Source organism: Spea bombifrons, chromosome 3 (genome assembly GCF_027358695.1).
Source record: "Spea bombifrons isolate aSpeBom1 chromosome 3, aSpeBom1.2.pri, whole genome shotgun sequence".
NCBI classification, from domain to species: Eukaryota; Metazoa; Chordata; class Amphibia; order Anura; family Pelobatidae; genus Spea; species Spea bombifrons.
This window is the reverse complement of record NC_071089.1, coordinates 31,998,975-32,025,000: the sequence shown is the minus strand read 5'-3', so window position 1 is coordinate 32,025,000 and position 26,026 is coordinate 31,998,975. Positions and strand designations below refer to the sequence as shown.

The window sequence follows — 26,026 nt, the reverse complement described above, 5'->3', positions numbered from 1 at the left end:
GGCTTCCAAAAAAAAATCTGTATTGCATTTAAAATTCTAAATTTCTGCGTGACTCCACTCAAATCAACTCTACAGAATGCATACTTGTCAACATTCTGGATTGCCTGGACACACTTTAGTGGGCTACAGGGAAATTTCTGCTTAATTGGGTTAACAGATATTTGAAGGACTAAGGACAGACCAATTTTAGACATTTTTACTTATCTTTATATTGAAAAGTTCAAGAATCTGGCATACCAAGAAAAAAAGATGATGAGTATTCTTGGCCACCGAACCGAGCTATACATTTACAAAGAAATGATCCAATTGGAAGAGTCATAATATTTCCATCTTCTGGTACAGATGTACAGAAATTCCATTTCCTTCTACTACAGAAATGAACCACAACATTACCAAGGCTTCAACGGATAAAACAAACTCACAGCTGTCAATGAATTCCTAATCAACCAAGCATCCTCTCCTTCATGTGCACAATAACAAGTGTTAATCAAAACCTGGGGGGGAAATGTAAAAAATGAAACATATCGTAAACACACGCACAACAACAATTACGTTCCTTCCAATTTGAACTTTTAAGGCTTTTGTAATTGGCAAAACATTTTTGTTACTCAGATTTCCTCTACGTCACTCCTTTTACATTTGCGAAGAAGCAAATAGTAAGAAAAAAAAAGTCACAGATAGACTAAAAGGCAAAGGCCTTTATGCAAAACCTCAAAAAGCACACTGATGCAGACATCACTTCTGCCAATCCATCTTAAGCATGTATCTATTCTTATTTCCTAGCTAGACCTTCAGAAATATTAGATTACCTTCTACTGAATACCACTGCAGAGGTTACTGTCCTCAAATACACTTTATAGCCAAGAGATTTAAAGGCATCAACACAAAAGGGATAATTACCGATTAAGGCAATCGTATTATGTCACCTGTACTCTTTCAGTGTTAAAGCCTAACATGTTTAGTTGAGTGATAAGCATGTTTTGGGGGGGCATTAATAGAGTAACTATGACCATTACAGGAGCATTCAATTTTTACACAAGGTGGCAATGTGAGGTGCCCAGAAGAAGTAGTCTATCAGATCCTTGTATTGTTATCTCCTAGGTCAATAAAATATGAAAGCAACAGCCATTACATATTAGGACCAAATTTGTTCCTCTGGCTGCCCTTTTCCAATAGAATTCCTTTCATTTGTAAAAATTCCTGTCTAGCCAGCCTCTTTTTTTTTGGTGATGGCCATGGCACCAACTATACGTTCTTGTCCATTACACAACATAGAATGCTTTGTTGCAGATAAGACACATCAATGTGTTTCTGGGCATTTTGGAGATATTAGTGTTACATGAATCCTGCTTTCAAAAAAGGGTAGACTGAAGTAAATGTCTTAACAGTAAGAACAAGGTAAACAGCAAAGTTTTGTAGGATGAAGAAAGGCGTGGACCCAGAACACAAATATTTTTTACAGAATAGCCACAAAAAATGGACACGTTAGCGCATAGGAGGTGACTATAGCAACTAATATCTTACAGATAAATGGTTGAACGCATAGAGGAGGCAGCCCTAATATAATGGAACAAAGCAAATATCAGTTCTAAAGCTCCCAAGTAGAAAACAAAGCGAAGACATTAAGACTGAACTCTTTAGGTAGATAAGGGATGAGCTACATAGGCTGTGTTTTTTTTGTCACGCATCAAATTTTGTACTTCTAATTAAAAAGGAAAGAGAGCCAACATTCATCTTGTGCTAATAGGAGAAAGCCCTGTGACTAAAGCTTGATCTTCAGAATCTCCTTCAGCTTTCCAGGACGCTCCTTGTGATCAATGTATTGAATTATCAGAAACAGTGTGTAATCTGCTAGCATATACCAGCCACGATAGCAGACTATGCATTTCAACTCAACATATCTGCCGGTAAATGGCGGTATTTAAACTAATGACCAAAAACGTCTGGTAAATATTTTAGGGAATACAGAACAGCACATCAGACCTCTAAAATCTACAATTTTCATTACCACCTGATCCTGATGCACCACTGTCTCCTAAAATGTATTTGTCTCAAATGAATCTGTTGATTAGAGAACTGGTGCAAATATATATATATATATTATACAGTATACATGCTTCTTTTATTCACAAGCTGAATTATAAAGGCTACATGTATCTGAATCTCAATTTCACACAAATACTTTAAAAAATCCCTGTTTCTGGTGATTTTACATGTACAATAGTTGTGTTTGCATATTTTATTTGCAGAATTTGATCCAAATTGGAAGAGACAACTAATACACGTGAATCTGGCAGCTCACTATTATTACATTTCTAGACTAAAATGGCTTCAGAAACAGCACTGATAGACCAAATGAATAACGACGGTATCTGCACAGTACACAAATATTTTTTTATTTTTAATTTACAAAAGCAAGGTTGACATTATATATATATTATTTATGTTTACTAAATTAAGTTTTAAAAAATGCTGCGCCTTTAATGCATTCAAAAAGCATTTTTTTTTCCAACTGATGTGTGGCTGTTCACCTTAAAATTAGTTCTGATTTCTCTCTATATAAGGAAATACCAGGGCCTCAGAGACTGCCATTAAAGGAAAATGTTCATGAAATATTAAAAGTTGTTAATTTGCTCTAGGGCATAAAGACGATGAAGGAAAAAAAGGCAACCACCATTACAGAGTAAGCAAGCAATATAAGAAGGATGCCATCTTTTGAATGTGATGCTGCACAAAAGCAACACAAATTACCTCATGTTTTCACTAATATGCGATCACAGAGGCCTGAACTACTACTTTATTAGTAAACGGGGTTCACTTAAGAGACGGCAATCCCCAAAGCCTTGTTTCAGATGCAACAACGCAGCGTGTGGTAATAAATTGCAATAAAACATAACCTTGGGATTACGTTTACTATATTTTATTTTTTTGTGATGGCATCTCTAAAAGAAAATTTTTTGGATAATATTTTCTTTTAAAAATGAGGAGAAGCAATGTGTTAATTTCTGTTATTTTTATTTTGCTTTTATCTAATTCTTAAGTTCCGCCAAACACCGCACAAGCCTTTCATATATATTTTCAAATTGTCTCTCAGAAAAGTATGTATGAAACCTAATGAAGTAGGCCGTTTTAGCGTAGCGTCTACATGTACTGTTTTAGTAAACTGTCAGGCTAACGCTTGAGATTGTTTAAAACAGCACAGGCAATATTATAAGAATAGCAAATATACTTTAGTAATCCTGCCATTTTATTTTTTCTTCTGAAGGTTTAATCACATAAAAACATTTTTTGACAAGTTTGTGTTTTCATTTTCTATAACAACAACAACATATGACTGCTTTAATTTGCATCATGTGACAAGAATTCCATGAGAAAATATGATTTTTTTTCTTTTCTGAGAAGAGTTTGGAGATTCAGCAGTACCATGAAGGATGTTTCTAATGCTGCCTTCAGTTACAAAAAATTTAAAGTTTATAAAGTATATGGAACAGCTTAAAAACCAAATGGCATAAAACCAGTCAGGTGGACATTGGGGGTCAAACATGTTTTAAATGTGGTCCTCCAGCAAGACCACCTGTTCTAAAACAAAAATATGGCTAAAAGTACAAAACATTTTAACACAAACTAATTAAGTATACATTCACATCTGAAGGAGTAAAGTACATATACATAATTTGCATTGGCCACTTTCCTTATGTGTTGCTCAGTTGAAAGTTTCTCAGGTCGAGCCCAATAGTAAACCTGATGACATTCTACATGTTCTATATTTGCCTTCAGTTGTAAATCTGGGTGCTGGCCCGTTATGTACCACTAAAGTACTTATCTATAAGGAAGAAATGGCTTGCCTATAAATTGATCTTTAAATGGTTTTTTTTAAAAAAAGGGAAATATCCTGGTTTATTGGGATCATGTTTCATCTGCACAGATCTTTGTTTTAGGATTATACGTTTCTACTGCTCTGCACATTTAGATATAGGCCATTGAAAGTCCCGGAAAAAAATTTAATATTTATGCAAAAAGACCAGATTCAACCTAAGGAAAACCTAGAAATAGTTTCAGTCCGTTTCATGTACCTTATCCTCACATTTGATTTATATAACTGTAGTTTTGCATTTTAAATGTTTGTGAATCTCAGCGCCAGGTAAAATGAATACAAGCGCAATCGTTTTCAGCAGATCTAAAATAAATCAGGAATTTGAGGGCTGTAGGGGTGGTTGGTCTACGGATCTCTTAGGTTTAAACATTTATTTTCCTGCAGTAACAGTTCCAGAAGTCACAATATTACAGACTATTTTAAGGTTCCAAGCGGAATATACAACACACATTTAAGCTTAGTAACATTCTTGAAAAGCCCATAACATAAGGGTATATACGTGATTCTGGAACTGAAATCACTCTATACAGGGGAACAAACTAAAATTAATTAATTTAAACTCTTTGGCAACGATAGTACAGACACATTTCACCAGCCCATTCTAGCACTTACTATAAAATATGCACATTTAAACATCTTCTCACACATCTGTGCACAGCACCCCAACCCCCAAATCCCACCATATCTGTCAGATCACTCCCCCTGTCAGTCGAATCCATGTAACTATTTAGGGTGGCATTATAATAGGATTTTCACATAGAGTACTTTGAACCTGAATCATGACATGAGATACGATGAAATGACACAATGGTACAAGGAGATTGGGCTCACCACCCATGCAATATCATCTTCCAGGCAACAGATAACATCATTTGTATCAGTTTATTAGGGGGGTGCACGTCCCTCTGTGATTCCAAACAGGCAGACCCCTCAGTTGTAAGGAAAAAAAAAGACCAAAACCCATGTGTTTCCCTTTATGGACAAAATTATTGTCATGAAGACAGATATCTAAACCATAACTGCAAGTTAACCAGTCAGTACACTTCTCCCTTAAAGGTCGGTTATTTGAACTAACAAACATATGCAAGTATTAATTTAGACACAAATGCGATTGACTAATGAGCACTAAAGGGTATTTGGTGGAGAATATAACAGCAGTATTTTATTTCTTGATGGCCCTCATCTATGCTTTCTTAAGAGGCCTCCATCATGGTTGGATTTTCAGAGGTCTGGATTTTGTTAAAGTGACTTGATCAATTTGGTGAAGAACTTTATATTTATTATAGTCCCTATGTGAATTATATTGCATATGGCCCATTTATTAGGGACTTCAGCAGTCTTCAAAATAATATTATTGATAGTCTTAGCATTGTCCTCAGCATTATGGCAGTGCCCAAAGTTAGAAATTATAATGACTTTGGACATGGACAAGTAAACAATGGTCAATTAAACTCCTGTCTGCAGAGATATTACTTCTTTGATGCTGCCATTGTTTCTCAAAGATGAATTTATCACTTCACACCAACCTTTGGTTAATCTACAACAGGCTTTCATGGAAATGTAGAAGCGATATCCTCAATAAAACTCATGTTCCTTTGTGATGTCTGACCCAATGAAGTATTACCAGGTAAAGCTTCACTTACTTGTAGATCTGTATATTTTGTATTTGCTGTTTCTTCTCTCCTTTAAGCCATCTGGTAATATGGACAAATCCTATGGTTTTTTTGCTACTTTACACCAACACATTCTCAGGCACATATACACTATGGGATCTGTTCACCAAAGGAAAGTTGGCACAGTTGGATAGTCTGCAGGAGGGTTGTTGTTTTCACCCGCTCACTTCCATATTCATAACGGATATTTAGAAGGGCTTAGTTGGCCCTGCATAATGCAATAATTAAATGGGTGAGGCGACTGCAGAAATATTACTGATTTAACTATAACTTATACAGGGCCAGCCAAGCAGAAACTCATTGGGGTTGGGCCTTCAAACAGTAGAGCCAAGCCAATGCCCTGAGGTCACAACACTCTTGCAAACTCTCCCTATGTAGTGCATCTCACTGCCCAAAGGTTAACACAAAATCAACATAATTTCAGACTTTAACTGGCTGTGACCCTTTGGTCATTTCAGACATGGCTCAACAAATCCAAGGAGCCAGGTAGCCATGGCTTCTAGATTTTTAGATCCAATGTTTGTGCTATTTTATATTGATCCCTCTGGCTGTACCTCCTAGCTTCTAAAATATTGAGTCGGCTTCCATATTTGTCTGACTGGCTCCCAACTTCTACAGAAAACATGTTGAGCCCCGATTTAAGGGAAACATAGTTATTGTGGATACCTATACATATCCATTACCAGCTGAAAGTGTTGAAAAGTCTGCAGCACTACATCAACATGTACAGAAAACCCAAAGCGATACATAACAATAATCCAAACATTCACTTTCATAAAATAACAAAACAGTAAAATCATTGTTGTTTTCACTTTCTCCTTGCCCAACTACAAATACAAATACCTGTCTTGGTTGACTCTATGAAGCCTCCAGAGTGATGAACTTGAATACGAAGGATTCTGTGGGTTTAGAATAATAAAACAAAAGGATACAGCCGTAGAGCCCCGCTCTGAGTTCCAATTGCAAGGATCTTCTGCACTGGGTCAAAAGCCAAGGCTGAAGGTTCGAAGGGGAATCCATGACGGACAGTCTAGCCACACAGCAGAGGTCAAGGACAAGAAAAACAAAGTATTAGTGACATGGTTTATCACAAACATCAGTACATATAATGGCAGTTAAATATAAGGGATCATGCACACACCAAGACATACAATGTGCATGATGAGGCTGTTGCATGGGGTTTGTATGGATGATCTTTTTGACGGCTGTGGCACACTCTCAGAAAATGTTAACCCGTTCCATACCAACACCAGGTACACAAAGGCTTTCTTTTGCTCTCTTAATTTTGCATAAGATCCTTAATATATGATCCTAGTTATATGATCCCAACTTCTGCATTTCCTTCTTCATATAAGCCCAATATATTTACCTATTTGTCTAATAATAGCAATAGTAACAACATAATATAGCCAAATAATCTAGAACAGTTGGGGTTAATTAACTTGTACTACAATATTAGTTATTGCGCAGAATGCCTATATAACTTCTAAAGCCTTCCAGAATTTAAAATAATCCAATCTAACAACCAAACAGATTGACCGATTTAAGCCCATTCAAGTAATCTGGGATCTAATGCAACATCTCTTCCACGTCAATGTTCCCTTGGCCTCTCTGCAATGACTTCTATCTAATTTATTTAACCTACAAAGCTAACAAGCTGCAATTCGGAAACTGGATCTGATTCTTTATCTAAACCCAATCCGTTCAACAGCAAATGACACAATTCCCCAAAAAGCCGAGATTATGGTTAAAATCTATATGGGAAGTATCACTTTTTCCCTTGGCTGCAGTTTCAAACTGCTCCTCTGCCTTCTGCTCATAAATATTTGGTGCACTGAATTCAAACCGGCAGTCATTCATACATTATTTGAAACAGAAGCCAGTGTCCACTACTAACAAATGCAATAACAACAAATAATGGTTCAGTGCACCGTATATTATATACAGTTATTGCACATACATGTACATTATATTGTGTTTACAAATGAGTTTGCAATAGAGCTGTGTTATATGTTATGTACATGTCCTGCGAGAAGGGCTGAATTGACCGTGCATAATGCATTGTTTAAGAAATCTCACCGATTTCACTATGTATTACTTCAGGCAGGAGGAGCTCTTGGGTACGTCCCTTCATATTGCTTTAATTGAACACCCCAGGTCCTAAACAGCAGTCTATGTACTAGCCAGCGACAATATGCATGAGCTACTGCACTAGTACAACAAGATGATGTCATCTGAACCTGCAGAGTGGCTTCCTCCAGGGAGACCACCAAAGCACAAAGCCGTCTGATGGCCACTCATATAGAACAGTTTAGTGTGCCAAGTACGTAAACCCTGGGTGCCTGGAATTAACCCTGGCCTACTATAATGGGAACATTAAACAAACAGCTATATCACAATTTGAAATTTATATTTCAGTTAGCATAGCACTGATCGCCAACCCTATACTAAAGCACGGTGTTCCTATAAGAGGATCTTTTATACACAAGATCCTCAGCTTCCTATGCACCAGCTTCATGGCCTACCTAACAGGTTGGTGTGCCGGTCACGAACGAGAAGCTGCTGTATGAACGCTGGGAGCTTGTGCACATGCACAGACAGCTGGTATCATCTGGAGGCAGCCTTGGCGTAAGCAACAAAGCAGTGTTCCTCAATGAAACACTGCTCAGTTTGCAGTGAGATAGGGACTATAAATCAAACAATAGCCTTCACCGATGCTTAAAACAAAAAGCATTTAAAAAACAAAAGAGATTTGGGAAAACAGTATACGTTTTATCAGCGGCCTTTATATATTTTTTTTTCAATCAAATAATTAAAGGGTCCAGCATTCATCTTTTACAGCTACTGGACCTTCAATTCCAAAATTAGCATGAGAAGACTGGCTTTGTCTACCCATAAACGTTACAGCAGAGTCATTCTACAGAGTTGCTGCATTTGCCGAAAGGGTCCTTGTGGTCTACTCAGCAGAACTTCTGTCCTGATGGCCATTCACACCATACCATCAACTATGTATTTCCACCCTCAGCAACACAGCTACACTCTGTCCTGATGAATCAGGGCAATTATGACTATTGATGATCTATTATCACGTTGCTTATTATATCAAGGGCAAATGCTGGTGACTGGTACCTATCCAAGTGCTGCTGAGCGAAACACACATACTGTTGGCCCAACTGTGGTCTTTAGTACATGGTTAGCCAACATGCAGTTGTATTGGAACTACAAACCCAATGATGCTAAAAAGGGGTCCTTAAAAGAAAGGCAGTGTGCTTTTGGCTATCTGAACATCATGGGAGGTATAATTCCATAATCGCTGAAAGGCTAACTACTGGCTACCACTACTACTACCACCACCACCACCAAGCGCAACTCAGAGTACAAGCTGCTTTCCCTTCCCACGCAATAAATACATGTGCATTTACTTTTGCTGTTTTGATAACATTTGTAATTCAGAATCACATATGCATAATATGCATAAAAGCAGTACCTTCAAAAACACTTAAAAAAAAAAGTTGAAATAAGTATGTATTTTTCTGAACAGTTCTGAAGATTATTTCTAAAAGCAAATGTAAGAACAATGAGGACAAGCTTCTTTGTGTTTTTAGAAGATAATTAGATTTAAAATCATGATCAAATATAGGCCTCATTCATAAAACCAAAAATGTAACTTAAAATCACCCTTTTCACCAAATTTACCACGCAAACTAATTTTTGTTTCCGATCATTAATACTTAAAAGGGGCATGGTTACACAATGGTTGTTTCTGTTGTCAATTTTGTTATGTTATAATTGCTATATCATGTCTGCCTGTTGTACAGCTCTAAGGAATATGATGGTGCTATATAAAATGATAAATAATAGAGTCAGGGAATATGAGTAAACATATGACCTTTGCATGAACCTTGCTAACAATGGGTTCACTACAAGAAACCAAATGACTACGGACTACGTCAAACCAGAAAAAAATATCTAAAGCGATAGTAAAGCTAATTTGTTGGCCACGAGTTGGTTTCATTTGAAAATATGTTTTGTTTTTTTTTCAAAAAATCTCCATGCACCTGATACATCAACATTCAGGCATTTTGAGATCTGTGTGTGTACAAACATTGTACAATTGAAAACATTTATACAAACAAAAACGAGTACCATGGTAATTAGAACTAATTTTTTAATGACCCACTACAACAGAACAAGGCAAATGGTAGCCATAGATTTACAGTAAGAGCTTGCAAAACATTAGTTGCCATGGTAACTACAAATGGCAACTTTCCGCGATAATTATAGTTTTTCTAAGCACAGAACATGATTTTCTAGCGACAATGCCAAACACATAAACGCCTATATACCCCCAAAAAAATTCTGAACCTATTATAGGTACCTACAAGGAAAAGGGGAAAACGTTCCGGAAGTTCACCAAAACGGGGGAAGAAGTTCAAAGGTGCACAACTGCCCACAGATGAGATAGTGGGTCATCAGCCTTGGACGTGACAGTTCAGCAGGGTCCACAGCGGTGGTGGGGCACCTCCTGGCACACGGATTTAGTGTCTCTCTCATGGAATGAATATGTCAAGCCCTGTTTTAAGGGTTAGAGTGTATGGGGTATACCGTGTTTAGAACCTATATGTTTGTGGTTGGAGTTGTTCGACATCTACTAAAGCTATTATGGTCTTAATCACTAGTTTTGACATTTTCTTATTTATTTGAACACTGTATATATTAAAAACTGATATTATAAAAACGAGCAGCACTTTTTAGCTTTTTAGCCTATCTATCGGTCTTCTAAATTAAGTAAATATATGTTGCCTGCCCAATCAGAGACTTTTTCTAGAGCGGGTAGATACAGCTTAATTATACTAGCGACTCTGAAATAATATAAGTAATATTAATTGCATCCCCAGGTCACACACTGGTTTTGAAATCAAAAGTTACTTTTGTCTACTTTATTCTTAACTAAAATCACTAAACATTACAATGTGAGCATTTGGTCCATGATATACGGTCAGTCTTAATAATAAAAAAAAATATTAACCCTCAGAGCTAAAATCTAAGATATATATATATATATATTTATAAACACACTCCATTAAGCACTAGGCTTTATCCTTGACTCCATTGGACTTTGGTAACAGAACTGTTGCTCATAAGTAATAATACTAATTATTATTTTTATTATTGTTGTTACTGTTATTATTTTTATTACACAGTCAGGTTTTTAATGGAAACCATGAACCAATTCCCGACAGAGAATTATAGTTACAAGCTATCCAACGCTTTCCACAGTTTTAAATGCATTCTACATTGTTAAATAGTTACATTAACCTATTTGGGAGGGCACACAATTAGAACATGACTGTGTCACTGTTCGACACATATTTGCAAGTCATATTTAAAAATAAGGGAAGAGGTACATCTACAGCATTGTTTCTGGTTTTCTAGTCCTGGACTAAACAGATACCCACAGTGTTTTTCTCCATTCATTGGGCAGTTACATGGCCTATCCACCCTGGGGTCCACAGCTGCCTTCTTTTTTGACTGTCAGACATAAATGGAAATGTAAGAAAAACATCAGTAAACTGTGTTATTGACATTACGATATTCAGGCTATCTAACGCATGCCGGAGAAACTACGCTTGGGGCAGATCCTACAGTTTGCTCTAAAGAGCTTGCAATCTATTCTTGTACATGGAATCATCTCAAAAGGTCTGCCAAGAACCCAAAGGCTAAACGTGGACATATGAGCCTTCCTACAGCATCGCTTTGCGCTGGTATAAAGCAATCTCCATATACAAGCCAACAAGTCTATCTACATGGTTCCAAACATAGGAAGGCCACAGGTAGGCCACAAATGCTCCACTGGCAGAACACAGCACGTAAGAGAAGACTCAATGCATCATTGACTATCTTGAATATAATATGCCTCCAAGTGTCCAACCATACATTATATACATTGAACAACATTATATAGAGCATGCTTGGATGCAAAAAGATCCAAAGGCACTATATACATTATATATATATATATTTATATATATATTGTATGTATATATTTTCACGAGAAAGGAAGATGATGAAAGCCGACGATATTGCAATCAGAATTGGGAAATTGACAAGAGGAGGAGTGAATGGGGGAGGAATTGACAAGCTTGAGAGGGGGCTGTTCTCGGCAAACACAACCCAAAAAAAAAATTATAAATGGTGCAGAGCTTTCTCAGATGCCCTTCAAGGTACACGAGGACAAGATGATCCGAAAGAGCACATTTTTTTTTTCTTTTAAAGCCACTCTCACTGTCAACATGGGGGGAAACCATTATTTAAATGCATTTCAACTTACAGCTCCTGTGCAGGAGTATCACATGTATACTGAGTGTGGCTTTACATTATACACTACAATGGACTTTTACAGTCAATGAATCACTAGGCGGTTATACGCTCTTACATCTTTTTTTTTTGCTTATGTTTTGTAAATAAATGTCCATCACATCCTGATTGGTGAAAGTATACATGCATTGTTTCCAAACATGCACATTTATTTTTAATGGCCTGTGCTACACTGTAGTGACACAGAGTAATGGAGATAGGTGGAGGAGTATTGTGTGCAAGCAGCATTCAGTTTTAGAATCCCTCTAGTACATCTGGTTCTAGAAAGACATAACAGACAGACAGACAGACAGACATGATATATATATATATATATATATATATATATATATATATATAGATAGACAGACAGATAGATAGATAGATAGATGTACACCAAGGGAGCGCTCCTTGCCTTGCATGCAGGGATACAAGTAAATACAAGTATACATGGGGGAGGGATTATTGCAGGAGATGATGACAAGGCTGATAATAAATAGTACTCATCCCAATTCACCTTGCAGAGCTGGAAGTGCTCGGACTGGAGGGTTTCCGGGATGTCCAACTCCCTATTGCCAGGCTGGGATGTTGAAGACGATGAAGAAGAGGAGGAAGCTGCTGCCAAGTTATCCAGCACTTTCCTGATGGTCTTCATGGTCACCGCTTCCCTTCTCTGCCTCTTCATGTACCACCGCCACCACCTTCTCCTCCTCCCGATCCCTCGCTTTCCTCTCACCCCCCACCTTTCCTTCTCCTCCTCCTCCTCCCTTTTCCTCTCTGTCTATTATCTGTTACCCCCCTCGGGCTGACTGGCACCCCACACAGGATGGTCCTGGCCCCTGGGGCTGGGGGAGGAGGACGCTAATGTAGCGGTGGGGGGGCTGCAGGTGATCTGTGTGCTGAGAGGAGGGGACAGCTTGAGAAAGGAGGGTGGCAGGGGAGGAGGAGGAAAAGGGGTAAGGGAGGAGAGGGGAGGGGGATACTTGATGTCTTATGGCGTTGTCCAGGAGAGGAAAAAAAGCTCATCCAACCAGCAAAACTAGAAGAAAAAAGGCTATTGCACAATGGGTGGCTTTAAAAAAAATAGAGCCAAGAAATAGATCCGATTGGTGGCTTTAATGGATAAATCCTCTACTGCGATTGCTTGGCAGCCCTGGGCAGCGCTTCTCTGCTCAGCGGGAGGGAGTGTCACACAAGTGCCCCCTGCCCAGGTTGGCGTACTGATGTGCCAGCCCGGCTCACTGGATCTCTGTGCTTCTGCCTGTGCTGCACTGGAAGTGACAGCAGCTTCTGCCACTGGCTCCTCTGCCCTCCCCTTCCTTCCTGTCTCTCTCTGTCTGCCGTACACCCCTCCCCTTCCCTCACTGTCACATTTTCCTGGTTCTGCTCACTCCTGCAGACTCCATGTTAGCTGGGGCACTGCTGTCATATCACTCTTTTTATTATTATTATTATTATTTCCGGTCGCTCTGTGTCCTCTAGTGGAAGTGAGGGCCACTGAAGCGTATATGCAGACTCAGTCCTCGCTACACCTGTGTATTCGGGCTGTCAGCGTACAGTCCCTCCCCTACCCCTCCTGTCAGTGTGTAAACGTGCTGACCGACCCTCCTTCCTTTTTTTCTGGGTCCGCCTCCAAAACGAATATGTTCCTCTTATTTTTTTAATTTCCCCCTTTGGCATATTTTGCTTTGTTTATATACTTAGAATTTATGTTTTTCATAATAAAAGTCTCAAAAATAGTAACAAAAAGCCAAACTAATAGTGAAAAACCTGGGACTAGAAAAATACAAGTTAAAATTATGAATGGAGCCTATAGTGAACCAATATCCTGCAATGGAATACCTAATAATCACTGGCACCTGATTTAAAAACATATCTTGTCTCACCACTACAGTATATTTCCCTGCATTAACCAAGTACATACGCCAGAGAATATTTAAGGGTTAAGCTAGTGAGGAATAGTCCTAGACAACATGTCAGCAGGCACATATGGCTTCCTCAAAGACTTAATTTTCCCTCTTTGCCAAATTAAACTTAAATTGGTCAATCGTCAAGATTCCATAATTGGAAATGCGTATGTTTTAATGTTTAGAATACACAATGAAAATAATACTAAATATTTAGTCCAGAGCTTATTTAACTGGAACAGCCAATCATTGACAGGAAAGCGTTCCTATTAAAATGAATGGGATCAATTTCAATGCATGTGCACAGGGAGTGTCATTGGATACCTACCTTGGAGCAAAGCTGAAGCTTCTAACTTTCATGGTCCAACAATTTCCATTCCATTGGAAGATATCAATGGGAAAACTTTTTGTGCATGCACATGAAGGGTCTTGCTGAGCCAGTGCTGGAGCTGACTGGCAGTAAGTATATCACATGTCAGGAGATGAACACTCAGCTCTCTTATACATTAAACTACCTACAATGGTAGTAGTAACAATTTGAAAAAATATTTAATTTCCATTACTTTTACTCTTTGGCATTTATGGTGACACAACGGAGGAAAAATTACATTTTGGTTTTAGTACTATTTCATGTTATGTGATTCACATTTGTCCTATACTAGGACCCACTACCACAGTTCCTGGTCACAATGGTACTCCAGACCCTCCAGTTGTAAGGCCTGCACAATGCTGACTCACCACAAGATACTTTCATTCTGCAGTGCTCTGGTCAAGAGGCTATTGCTGAACTCTAAGGATTCTACCAGCAAACACAGCGCTTTTGCCCCTCTATGGTCCTGCCTGTGTCCAGTACCAGTGCATTATTGGTTTTCTTATTCCCCTTGTGACCCTGCTTCTTTCCTATGGCTCCTGACTTCTGGCATCCTGACCTCGGCTTTGGCATTAATTTATGCAATTTCTCCTATCCTGATCTTTTGGCTAGACTGACTATTCCACCAACTACCAGATTGAGGAAGGCACTTGAGGTTCTGGGTAGATCATCAGTAAGTCCTACTCCCGCCCAAACCCAAGGGCTCAACCTGAAGGAAAAATGGTTCTAAGGGTGTCTCTACACAGATCTTTGCTAGGCAAGAAACATGGCTGGAATCCCTCTGGCAGGTTACTAGACAGGAACACTACTTAGGCCCTCTGGCAGGGCACATGGCCTCCATGGTCTCCATTTTGCAGCTATAACAGCCTCCACTCTTCTGGGAAGGCTTTCCACAAAATTTGAGTGTGTCTGTGGAAATTAGTACCCATTCCACCAAAAGGGCAATTGTGAGGGCAAGCACAATGTTAGATGAGAAGGCTCGGCTCGCAATCTGTGTTCCAAAGGTGTTAAATGGGATTAAGGTCAGGGCTTTTTGTAGGCCACTCTAGTTCCTCCACACAAAGCCCATCAACCTATGTCTTTATAAACCTTTGTGAACAGGGGCACAGTCATACTGGATCAGGAAAGGGTCTTCCCCAAAAAGCATTCATTTGTCTAAAATGTCTTTGTATGCTGTGGCATTACCATTAGTCTTTACCAGAACAAAGGGGCCTAGCCCAAACGCTGAAAAACAGGCTCAAACCATTAACCGTCCAACACCAAACATTATAGTAGGCACTATGCATACCAGAAGGTAGCGTTCTCCTGTCATCTGCCAAACCCAGATTTGTCCATCCGACTTCCAAATAGTGAAGCATGATTCATCACTCTATTTCCATTGCTCTAGAGTCCAGTGCCTTACACCAGTCCAGCTGACCTTGCGCATAGTGATCTTCGGCTTGTGTGCAGCTGCTCGGCCATGGAAACCCGTTTCATGAAGCTCCAGACCCACAGAGCTTGTGCTGATGTTTCTTCCAGATACAGTTTAAAACTCTGTAGTAATGCTACAGAGGACAGGCAATTCTTACACGCTATGTGCTGCAGCACTTAGCGTCCCTGCTGTATGAGTGTGTTTAGACTACTGATTTGTGGCTGAGCTGTTGTTACTTCTAGATGCTTCCACTTCACAATAATAGCACTTAACAGGGATTTGGGCAGATCTAGGATGCATAAACTTCAAGAACTGACTTATAGCAAATGTCCACCTTTAGTCCTTGTAACTCTGCTCTTTCAAGGGCTCCTCATTGGCTGAAAACACCATCTATCATTTGTTCTTGCCCTGCCCTTCCCAATATATAACCATGTGCACAGAGGAGTGTTTCCATGTAGGCATGAGGCAGCAGGCTCCTTCTCATTTTCTCTGTCATTGTCTGTCTTTTTTCTCTTCTTATATATATCCTTCTTTTTTTGTGGGATACAGGGTCCATGTAGTCCAACTGAAAGAACCCTTGAGGCCCTCTATAAGGGCCTCTAAGTTAGTTTAGACTGTGCTATCTTGCTGCTAGTTATGATTAGCAGTGTAGGGTGCAGATGAGGCCTCTGGGGGCTAACTAGTGCAGATTATGGAGCTCAGCTGCCCAGTGGAGTGTTTGGGGCTCAGCTGACACTGTGAGAGGGCACGTAAACCTATCTTACTGAAAAGCTATGCTGAAGCACCACATCACACATCAGCTTCAGTCACCCAGACCATCTCAAAGACACTCAAATGCACACTTTGACACAATGTCATAGATACTGACTTGTTAACCACTCTGAACGCACCCAGCCACAGTGATGTGCACACAAAGAAACTGATACGCACCTTTCAGCCAGACAAAATTAGCACTTCAATGGTAGATATTTCAGGCACTCACTGTGGAGTTTCCCCTTAATTGTAGCACACCCCCACATTAAAAAAATGTAATAATAGGTGCCCAAACACCTCATGCCCCTCATGCTAGAAATATAATTAAAAAAAAACCTTTATGGCCCCCAAAGAACAAACATTTTAAAAAATAATGTAGAATGTAGACATTTTACACCCTTACAAAATATCAATCCGCTACTTGTACTTATAATGTGGAAAAAATTGGTATTTTCAACCCCATAACGACCAATGACGTGCCAGGTACATCACGGGAAAAAAAGTAAACCACCAATGACTAGCACTTTGACAAAGGCTGGTGGTAGAATTAGCGAATGGAAAGTGTTAAAATACCTGCATTTGAAAAATGCCGGGGTGTCTAGTTTTCAGAAATATATGGTTTGATTGGGTAAACTGAAATGGCTGGCTTTAAAGATACCCAAACTAGGACATGGGGCGTAGGATGACCAGATGTCAAAATTTCAAGTTGACATACAATTAGGGATATCCCAAAAGTGGTCTTTTAGCCATCAAACCACCCAACAAACCTGTGCATGGGTGATACCACTGTACTAAGGAGATGTTCCTGAACACATATTAGGGTGTTGTTTGTCAGTGAAATAAACCAATAGCTGTAAATTTATACCTGAAATTCATGAAAAAAGCACAAAAACCTTTGACAAAGGCTGGTGGTAGAAGTAGATCATGTAAAATGTTAAAATACCAGCATTTGAAGTACCCTGGGGTGTCTAGTTTTCAGACGTATATGTTTGATGGTGGTAAATTCAACTGGTCGGCTTCGAAGATGTTACAAATACGACAAGGGTACAGGATGACAAGATTTGGAAAAAATGGTTTTGAAATAGCAAAATGCTACTTCTACTTATTGCCCTATAACTAGCAAAAAAACATAAAAACATTGGATATTTCTATATGTATTTCTAGTATTGCTAAACATTTATTTAGAATATTTTGTATTAGATTTTGTAGATGAGTAAAATATGTTTCAAATAAAAGTTATAAAAAAAATGTTTTTCAATTTTTTACAATTTTTGATTTTTAATAGTATCTATCCCTTTTAGTCCCGAAAAAAAACAATTTATATCTTGTGTGGGTACAGTTAATGAGCAAAAAGAAAATAACAGATAATCACATGTCCCCCGGAGAAATGTTAAAACAGCCTTGATCACACAGGGTACCAAAACTAAAAAGCCAAAAATGCAAAAGTGACTAGATGGTTTATTAGCCTTCAGACCTTTTCCATGGAACATAGACCTGGTAAAGATCAAGGAAATGCAGATGGTCTGTGAAGAGTTTATTGCTTGTGGACAAGGGTTTCTAAGAGGGAAGGTATTCAGGACCCAGATTCCTCCATAGTCTATCGCCCTCACCTTTTCCAAATTAGCAGGTTACCCACCACCCCTAATTCTTTTTTGAAAAGTCTCCAAGACTTTATTATACTATTTACTACAATATTATCTTTCCACCCTTCTCTACTAAGTTGTCCCGACTCCAAGACCTGATAAATGTTATTATGATTCCCCCGACAGGTCTTTATCAGAAAATCAAAGAAGGGAAATCTTTTCCATTCACCTATAAAATATATCTGTCCAAACACCACTACTTAATCAACTGTCATATTCCTCCATCTCTGTCAAGAGTGACCCAATCACGAGCACCACAGCCCATGAAATGTACCGGTGTTACAGTTGTCCAAGACTTGAGTAGAGATAGTAGCTATGTCTTAAAAGAACTGTATTTTCCTCACAAAATCCTTAAGCGTTGGTTGGGAAGCATTCTAACATTTAGCTACACAGCATCTGGCACAGAGACATCTGAGGAATGTGGAAACATTTTAACTGGACACAGGAAGATTCCATCTCATAAGACCTTTCACTGTGTTCTTTCAGTAATAGAAAGGTGCATTGTCTTGCCCTCTATTATTTTTGAACACTGCTGATCATCGTCACTCTATGGTTTGCTTACATCATTACACGTAAGGAAGTCAGGAAGGACAATTGTGTTTGTTAGTTATATATAGTCAAGTAATTGCCTGATGCCCCTTCTTCCCTTAAAAATGTAGAAACTGATAAGCCTTTTTAAGAACTCTTACGGCAGCTATAAAATAAATTTTGCAAAACAACAATTTCAACATACCTGTCGCGAGGCGACCATTTGAACCAGGGCTGGACTAGGAATAGAAATCACCCTTAGACAAAATTGAACATGAGCCTCAAATGTTATAGTGCGCTTATTGTGTGGCACATCTTTGTGCCACACAATACCCCTCCATCATTGTACCTCCATCACCATGCATGCTTTTTTAATCAATGTGCTTATGACCTTAGAAGTACGGTAAGCATTTTAAGGGTTCTTACCTTTTTCTGACTAGACACATAAGAAGTAGATCCATGCCACGTGAGCTTACAATATTTTCTATATACAAATTATCCAAAAAAACAAAAAATGGGATATGTACACAAGGTACCTTAGTAAAGAAATGAAAAGTCAGCTATGTCCAAATGCTCTCCTGCTCCAATGAATGCACAATAAGACATCAATTCAAGAACCTAGATTCACATTGATAAAGCGGTGTGCCCTGAAACATTTGTGCTTCCACCTTGTCAGTCATCACAATTAATTAAAGGGTAAATGTTTGGGACATTAAATAGGGCAAATAACACCTTAACACACACGCTGCTCCTAGAACACAGATGGCACTCCATTTCTCAGGATTCTGCCACTCCAGATCTTTGGAGTCACATTATATTACCTGTCCTCATGGCCAACCATAGGTCTCTGTGGCAGCCAGTCATATGGAGGAGTATTCTAGACAGCCCATGGACAGATAGCTCCCTGGAAATGTATAGATTGATAATGAAGCTATGATCAAAATGGTAATTTGTGATGTGTTTTTTTTAAGTAAAGTTTTTCAATCATTAAATATACACAATCTACGTACATCCATACTCTTTTTAATAGTAGTTAAACAGATTATTGGTAGAACTTTTCTAAAAAGGAAAAGTCTGTAGGCAGTGTGTGCCATTTAGGCAGCAATAGTGCACAAGATAAAAAAAAAGAGAGAAGCATTTTGCATAGGCCAATGTTGGTCTAAACTAATCCTAAAACATCATGTTACGTGTCCCCACTGCATTCCTGCCTTTACAAGTGGGCTGTCCATGTCTTGGGCCGGCCTTGTTTGGATAATTTTTGATCTGCTGATGGGATCCACCTAAAATTAATGAAATAACTCTGGTGTGTTGTTAAATTAATGAAAACTATGTTAAAGAAAAGAAATGTTCAATATCTGAATATAAATAGCTTGCAAGATCAGAAACAGCATGGGTTTGTCAAAATAATCCAATTAACCTTTTTGACTAAGTAATTAAAATATTAGTCCAGAGAGAAGCAGTAGATATAGCCTATCTAGATTTCAATGAGGCATTCAACACTCATATCCCTCATAAGCAACTTAAATAAATTGCAGTGTTTGGGTTTGAGTATTAAAAAAGTTGAATGGATTGCCGCCTCTCTTTTTTGCTTTAGCCTAACCCCTAGCACTAAAAATTAAAACCACTCCAATCATTTTAGGCCTAACTGTCCATGATTATACATATACTCTAAACCTCTTTGCAGACAACATTCTCCTCACCTTGGCTGACCCAGGGAAATCACTGTCTCTCCTTTTATTCAACTGCTAGAAATGTATGGATCAATCTCCTACTATGAAAACAATCTCTCTGAAGCTCAAGCACTGCCAATCAACATCCCACAAGCTACAATTGATGCACTTAAGGATCAATGTTTGTCCTCTGGAGAAAAGACTACCTAACATACACTGGGATACAACTTACTAAATCTTATTCCATCTGGTTTCAGGCAAAGTATGGCAAGCCATACAGACGTGGAAAAAAATGTAGATCCCATGGGTGGGTCGTATTGCAGCGACTAAGATGGGACTACTGCATTTCTCATATAATGCCTCCACTGGACTCTTCCCATTGAACGATATTTTAAATGCACATCTGGCACGAAAGGTGCTATATCATGATGTCATGACTCTCTCATTACTCATAACCTACCCAACAAACTCTTGCAGATGATCCAATGAAGAAGATAATATAGAGAAAACAATGGAGTAGAGCATGTGCCAATTACCCGTATATAGGAGTGTCCTGGTGCAGCAACCACTTGGATACTTGGTCCCAGTTAAGTTAGCAACAATGTATTATTTTTGTCTAACACCTACTGGAGATGTAGGAATGATACAGGAATGATTAGTCATATCTGGTGGCACTGTGATTCTGGAGTTCTGTCTCTCAAGTCATCAACACCTTCTTGGGTACCCATGTCCAACCTACACTTCCAGTTGCATTAGTAGACATGGTTACAACCCTAAAAGTGAAAAAAATCTTAACAGGCACCAAACAGGGACAGCCTAGTAGGGACATGCTGAGTAGATTTTATATAGCGCCATCAAATTCCGTAGGGCTGTACAATGGTATTGCCATCACTACGTTTTAACAAGGGAAATATAAATGTCATATCACACACAGTCCCATTCCTGGCCACCCTAACCTAGTAAGCTATCTACAGTAATATTCAAATAATACAACACTAACGCCATGACTAGATCCTTTTTTTTGCTCCTTTGGTAGGCTTTATATGAAACTGCTGTGGTGATTGTATCTTGTACAGAACTGGATAATGTACACGATTTTCAGTTTTGACAATTTAATATTTGGATATTCAGTAGGGCGTCTTCCCCTTGATATCCTTGGAAAACTCCATCTGCAAAATGTTATTCATAGTTAATGAAAACTGCCAACCTACCCGCTTTAGTGGTTATTTTAAGAAATTGATCCTGCCTTCCCTTTAAGTGATTTAAAGAGTGAGTTGTAGTGAATGTACACAAAATCATATGATGTATCATATGATGCAGTACATCTCTTATCAGTCTGTGCAGAGGCTGCTACAGTTTCCTTCTGTTTCTGTAACTCGTCCCCTTATAGCTTTAGAAGAAAAGACAGCTGAACGTTAGTTTGAATTAAAAATGTAAAATCTTATATACTCCTGTCATACATAAGGAGGGTACAGCCCTAGTGTCAACCCACTTGGCTTCAGCTTGTATGCCTCATCACCCAAGCCAAGTCATGTGGCAAACAACACGTGTAAAATCAGAATTTATTGTTGTTGCTATTGTTCAGATGCAATATGCTTTGCATTTTGAAATTGCTCCCATGGACAGAATTAGTCTCATACACTGCTGGAGGTTTTCCTAATGGTTCAAGTGAGTGAAAAAGATCCAAAATACTTCCTGGTGGGCAAGCTCATATAGTCTCAGCCATATCCTGGATATATTTCAGGGGACTCTCCCTAGGATTAGTAGGGTAGCCCGTATATAAATACCTTGTTCTCTTAAGCAACAGCAACTAGAAGCCACAGGACCCTGGGGCCCCCAACTTCAACAAGCAACATGTCCCACCTTTGCCCCCAAAAAAGCTTGTGAGTGACACCTTTGCTGCCCAAGCTTGTCAGTGCAATCCTTACCCACAAACAGCCTGCCTGTGTCATCTTTGCTCCCAAGCTTGTCAGTGCCCCCAAATAGCTTATCTGTGTAATCTTTGCCCCTAACCAGCTTGTCTGTGCCATCATTGCGGTTTGTCCACCCAACATACACCCTGGCCCACATATGTAAACACACTTACACCTTCACAAATTTACACATGCTAACATACACACTTATACTCACTAACACACACGTACACACTCATTCAAACACACACTTACTCATACTCACTAACACACATTTCTCATGATAACACACACTCCATCTAACATCCCTTACACATACATACACGTACATATACATGCTCTCTCACACATTCACACATACACTTATACATGCACATTCATGCTCACGCACACTAATACATAAGACATCCATGCTCACATACACACAAACATACATACCCCCTCCCGCCAACACCTCTTGCTTCTCCTGCAGATTTTGGTTTGGTGATTAGTCTGATACACTGCTGGAGGTTTCGTCTGATGCACGCTGATGCATGGGGTCGCATGACCTAACGTAACCCCCGCTGTGTTACTGTCTCCCTGTGCCAGTTAAAAAAATTGTTTACCAAGGGCCCTTCCAACTTGCACCAGTCCTTTTCACGTCCCTTTCTTAAACGTGGTCACAGAGGTCCCTGTTGTGACTTAGGCTGGTTTCAAAGATTTTCACATTTACATTTTTCTTTTAAATTTCACTTTCTCTGACCAGAAAACAACTATTTTTGTTGTGATGTTACAGCTGCTCTGTGTCTATATTTCCTCTCTTACTCTTTTTCTTTCTTTACTTCCAGAAGTTTCCAGAAATGTGGATAGTCCTGAGGATTAAATCAATCAATAAAATGCTGAGTAGAATGCTCATTCACAACCACAGTGAAGCAGCAAGGGCAGCTGTCATGAGGTGGAATACAAAAGTCTCTTGTAGAGATAACATTCCAGCATCATTGGTTTTCTAGGTCACTGAAAATACTTTAAAACATGCTACTTAATTTTATTACATAATACAACATGACATGACACTTTTAAGGCTGTTGTATATTCTCTTTAATCTCTCTACATACAAAACTGATTTTTGTTGCAGGACTCCTATCCACAATTAAAATAGTGATACTGGTGCAGGTTATGAATTAAGTATGAATTATTTTTAATCCATATCTGGTTGGTTTAATTTACACCATTACAATTGTGTCAACAAACTTTCAAAGTGCAAAATTTGTAAAAATATCTTTATATTTTCAAAATAGAAAAGAAAACAGCAATATAGGGCAATAAAGTAATGTAAAATAGACACAATCCCACACATGAAAAAGGTTCTGGGGCAGTTTTAGCAGCCAGCATCCGAAGCTTCAGCCTGGGGCGTCTGAATCATAAGGGCACCAGGCAGCAGAATATTCTTCCTAGGGCGAGATGCCTGAAGCCACCTCTGAGCTGCTTTACTAGGAGCAGATTCACCTAATGGGACTAAAGTCCATGTGCCCTTTCCTTCCCTGATGTCCCATCTCACAAAGAGATTTCAATGTTTTGTGTAAGCACACAATAATTGTTAAAAAAAAAACATAAAACATTCTAAAAAGGATATTAATTAAAAAATATTAAACCTCATTTTTTCTGAGAGACATACTACCTATTTATCACACAGCTACCATCTTTATTAGCACATGCAAATAGCACAATGAAGGTTTGTTTAAGTATGCATCTGTGAGTTGATTACGGCTTGTCATCTTAAAGTCCATCATGTTCAACCTATCCGGACCTTGGCTATTTCTCTTATTATTATTATTATATTTTATATAGCATCAACACAATTGCTACTTATCCAGTTAGTTCTCATGTGCAAATTCACTTTAATGCTGTAGAAAGAGATGAATGTCTATCTTATGGTACACTCCCTGTAAAGTCTCTGTTGTAGTTATTCAAGAAATTACTCATCTGGGTACCAAAAGTCTATGGCATGAACAGTTAGTTTAGTATAGCTAATGGTGGATGAACTATGCTAAAACATTTAAAGACTAGGGCACAGACTGGGGTGACTAGTGGTCTGTCATTTCTGTAACTGATTCTACATATTACTCTAAGAATATGTTGGTCGCTGAAAGGTATTACTAACACCTACACTATCTGTATCAGTATCTGGGGTAATTTGACAATACTATACATAAAGCTTGCTAAAAACCACAATTAGTAATTTTTAGATGAAAAATACATATTTTATGGCCTTCACTACTAAGTAATCAACCCAAGATGTCTGAATTTAAAAATACGTCTGCCAGATGTCTTGGCATCACAGTCACCATAATTATGGACCAGGTCATTTTTCTTTGGTACTGTGACTAGGTTGTCATTTCTAACAACAGACATTGATGAGAGACTCATTTAAATAGTATACATTTTGGAGAAATCATTTTCAGCTGATGTCCGTAGCACATAGCATTCAGAGTACTAGAGGTTCTAATTATGTTAACTTATTATGAGATGCTATGATTTGAGATATTTTATGTTCACTTATTTATTTGATGTTTCATCTCAATCTACTTTTGTTTGACACATAGTTATGTACACTGTTTCCCCCAAAATCATATTTGTTTGTCCAGGAATATCTTTGATTTTAAACCTTCCATCTCTAGCTATTTGTTAATGAGGTTTAAGGGCCAGGTTTGATCCTTCATGAGACCACCTCATGGAGAGTCTGAGACAATTAAAGAGATAAGCCCTGTAGAAATGTCAAGATAACACATACTTGACTTGTAGAACTGTTATAGTTAAACAACTTCTCATACTGGAGAGGGAGTTTGCAGAAGAGTTGAACATTAACGTTCTCTAGTGCCGCTGCATAGGCAAACCCTGCTGAACTTCTCCTGCAAGGGCTGAGTAGGCCCTGTATCATGTGTAGCTAAATCAATGAAGAGAGTTTTAATATATTTCTTTACATTGGCTATACATTAGCATCAGCAGACAGTTAAAATGTTCAACTCTCCTGCAAACTCCCTTAGAGTTAGAACCGGTAAAGTTAGTTTTAATCAGTGTCACCACATTGGTCTGGACATGCCAAAGCTGCATGAGGAGATGACAAGGGCATGTCGTGAATGGCCATTCGGGGAGGCCTCCCCCTAAGGACATTTATGTATGCTGTGCTGATACAGGTAATGCCCATAAAGCATCAAGTGCAAAAGAGATTTCACTACATTTGCTCTAGCAGTGTCCATTTGCATGGCCTTTGGAACACCGAAAAAACAAACTCATCGAAGAATCCCGGTGCCTAATGTCTTGTGTTGAGGATGCTCCTTGGTTTGCTAGGAACAACTTGATTATAAGGAGGGAACAGGTCACTGTCACTGTCCAAGATTATTGCAGATTGATCATCAGTTCCAATTTTCGTCAGTCTTAAGGAAGACAATTATTCAAGCCCCCTCCCCTGATCAGTGCTTGGACTTTCTCAAGACCCAATGACATGCGTAGTCACTGTAGGTAAAACACAGTTCCACACATGTTGTACAATTTCCTGCATAACAGGATTAGCTTCTAAATATACCAAATCAATGTGGCATATGTTTCTATGAGGGCCAGTCCTTGGCTCTGTCTGAGAAGTTGGGATTTTGCAAGATCATTACCAGATTTCTGTGACAGCCTTTTATCTGTGGGTGAAGAGAGTGGTACCTACTTTTAATGGTCTGGGGTATTTCCTATCCTTACCATACCCTTTAAGGCGTAGCCATGTCCCTTGGACAGCTCTGTCTTATCCAGACTCTTATAGGGGGAAAGATTGTGATTATGTGTCATAGAAAGCTAGTGTGGAAAGTATGTAGAAGCCATGGAACTGCCTAATTCTTGGTTGGAATTGGGCTAACATTTGCCTAGCATTGTAGGAATATTGAATTATGTTGGTAACCCTGAGTT

The 26,026-nt window shown here is 38.8% G+C and overlaps 1 protein-coding gene across 7 annotated transcripts in view; it reads right to left on the bottom strand.

Moving 5' to 3' along the window:
- STXBP5 (syntaxin binding protein 5) overlaps nt 1-13,212 on the bottom strand; it is a 144,199-nt gene extending 130,987 nt beyond the window's left edge. For all 7 annotated transcript variants that reach the window (XM_053461371.1, XM_053461373.1, XM_053461374.1 and 4 more), the window contains exons 1-2: nt 12,422-13,212; nt 6,480-6,577 (exon numbers count right to left, since the gene is read on the bottom strand). In XM_053461371.1, the coding sequence (XP_053317346.1) occupies nt 6,480-6,577; nt 12,422-12,589 (266 nt within the window). In that variant the 5' untranslated portion in view covers nt 12,590-13,212. The remainder of the gene's footprint in view (nt 1-6,479; nt 6,578-12,421) is intronic.
- Nucleotides 13,213-26,026: the final 12,814 nt, after the last annotated feature.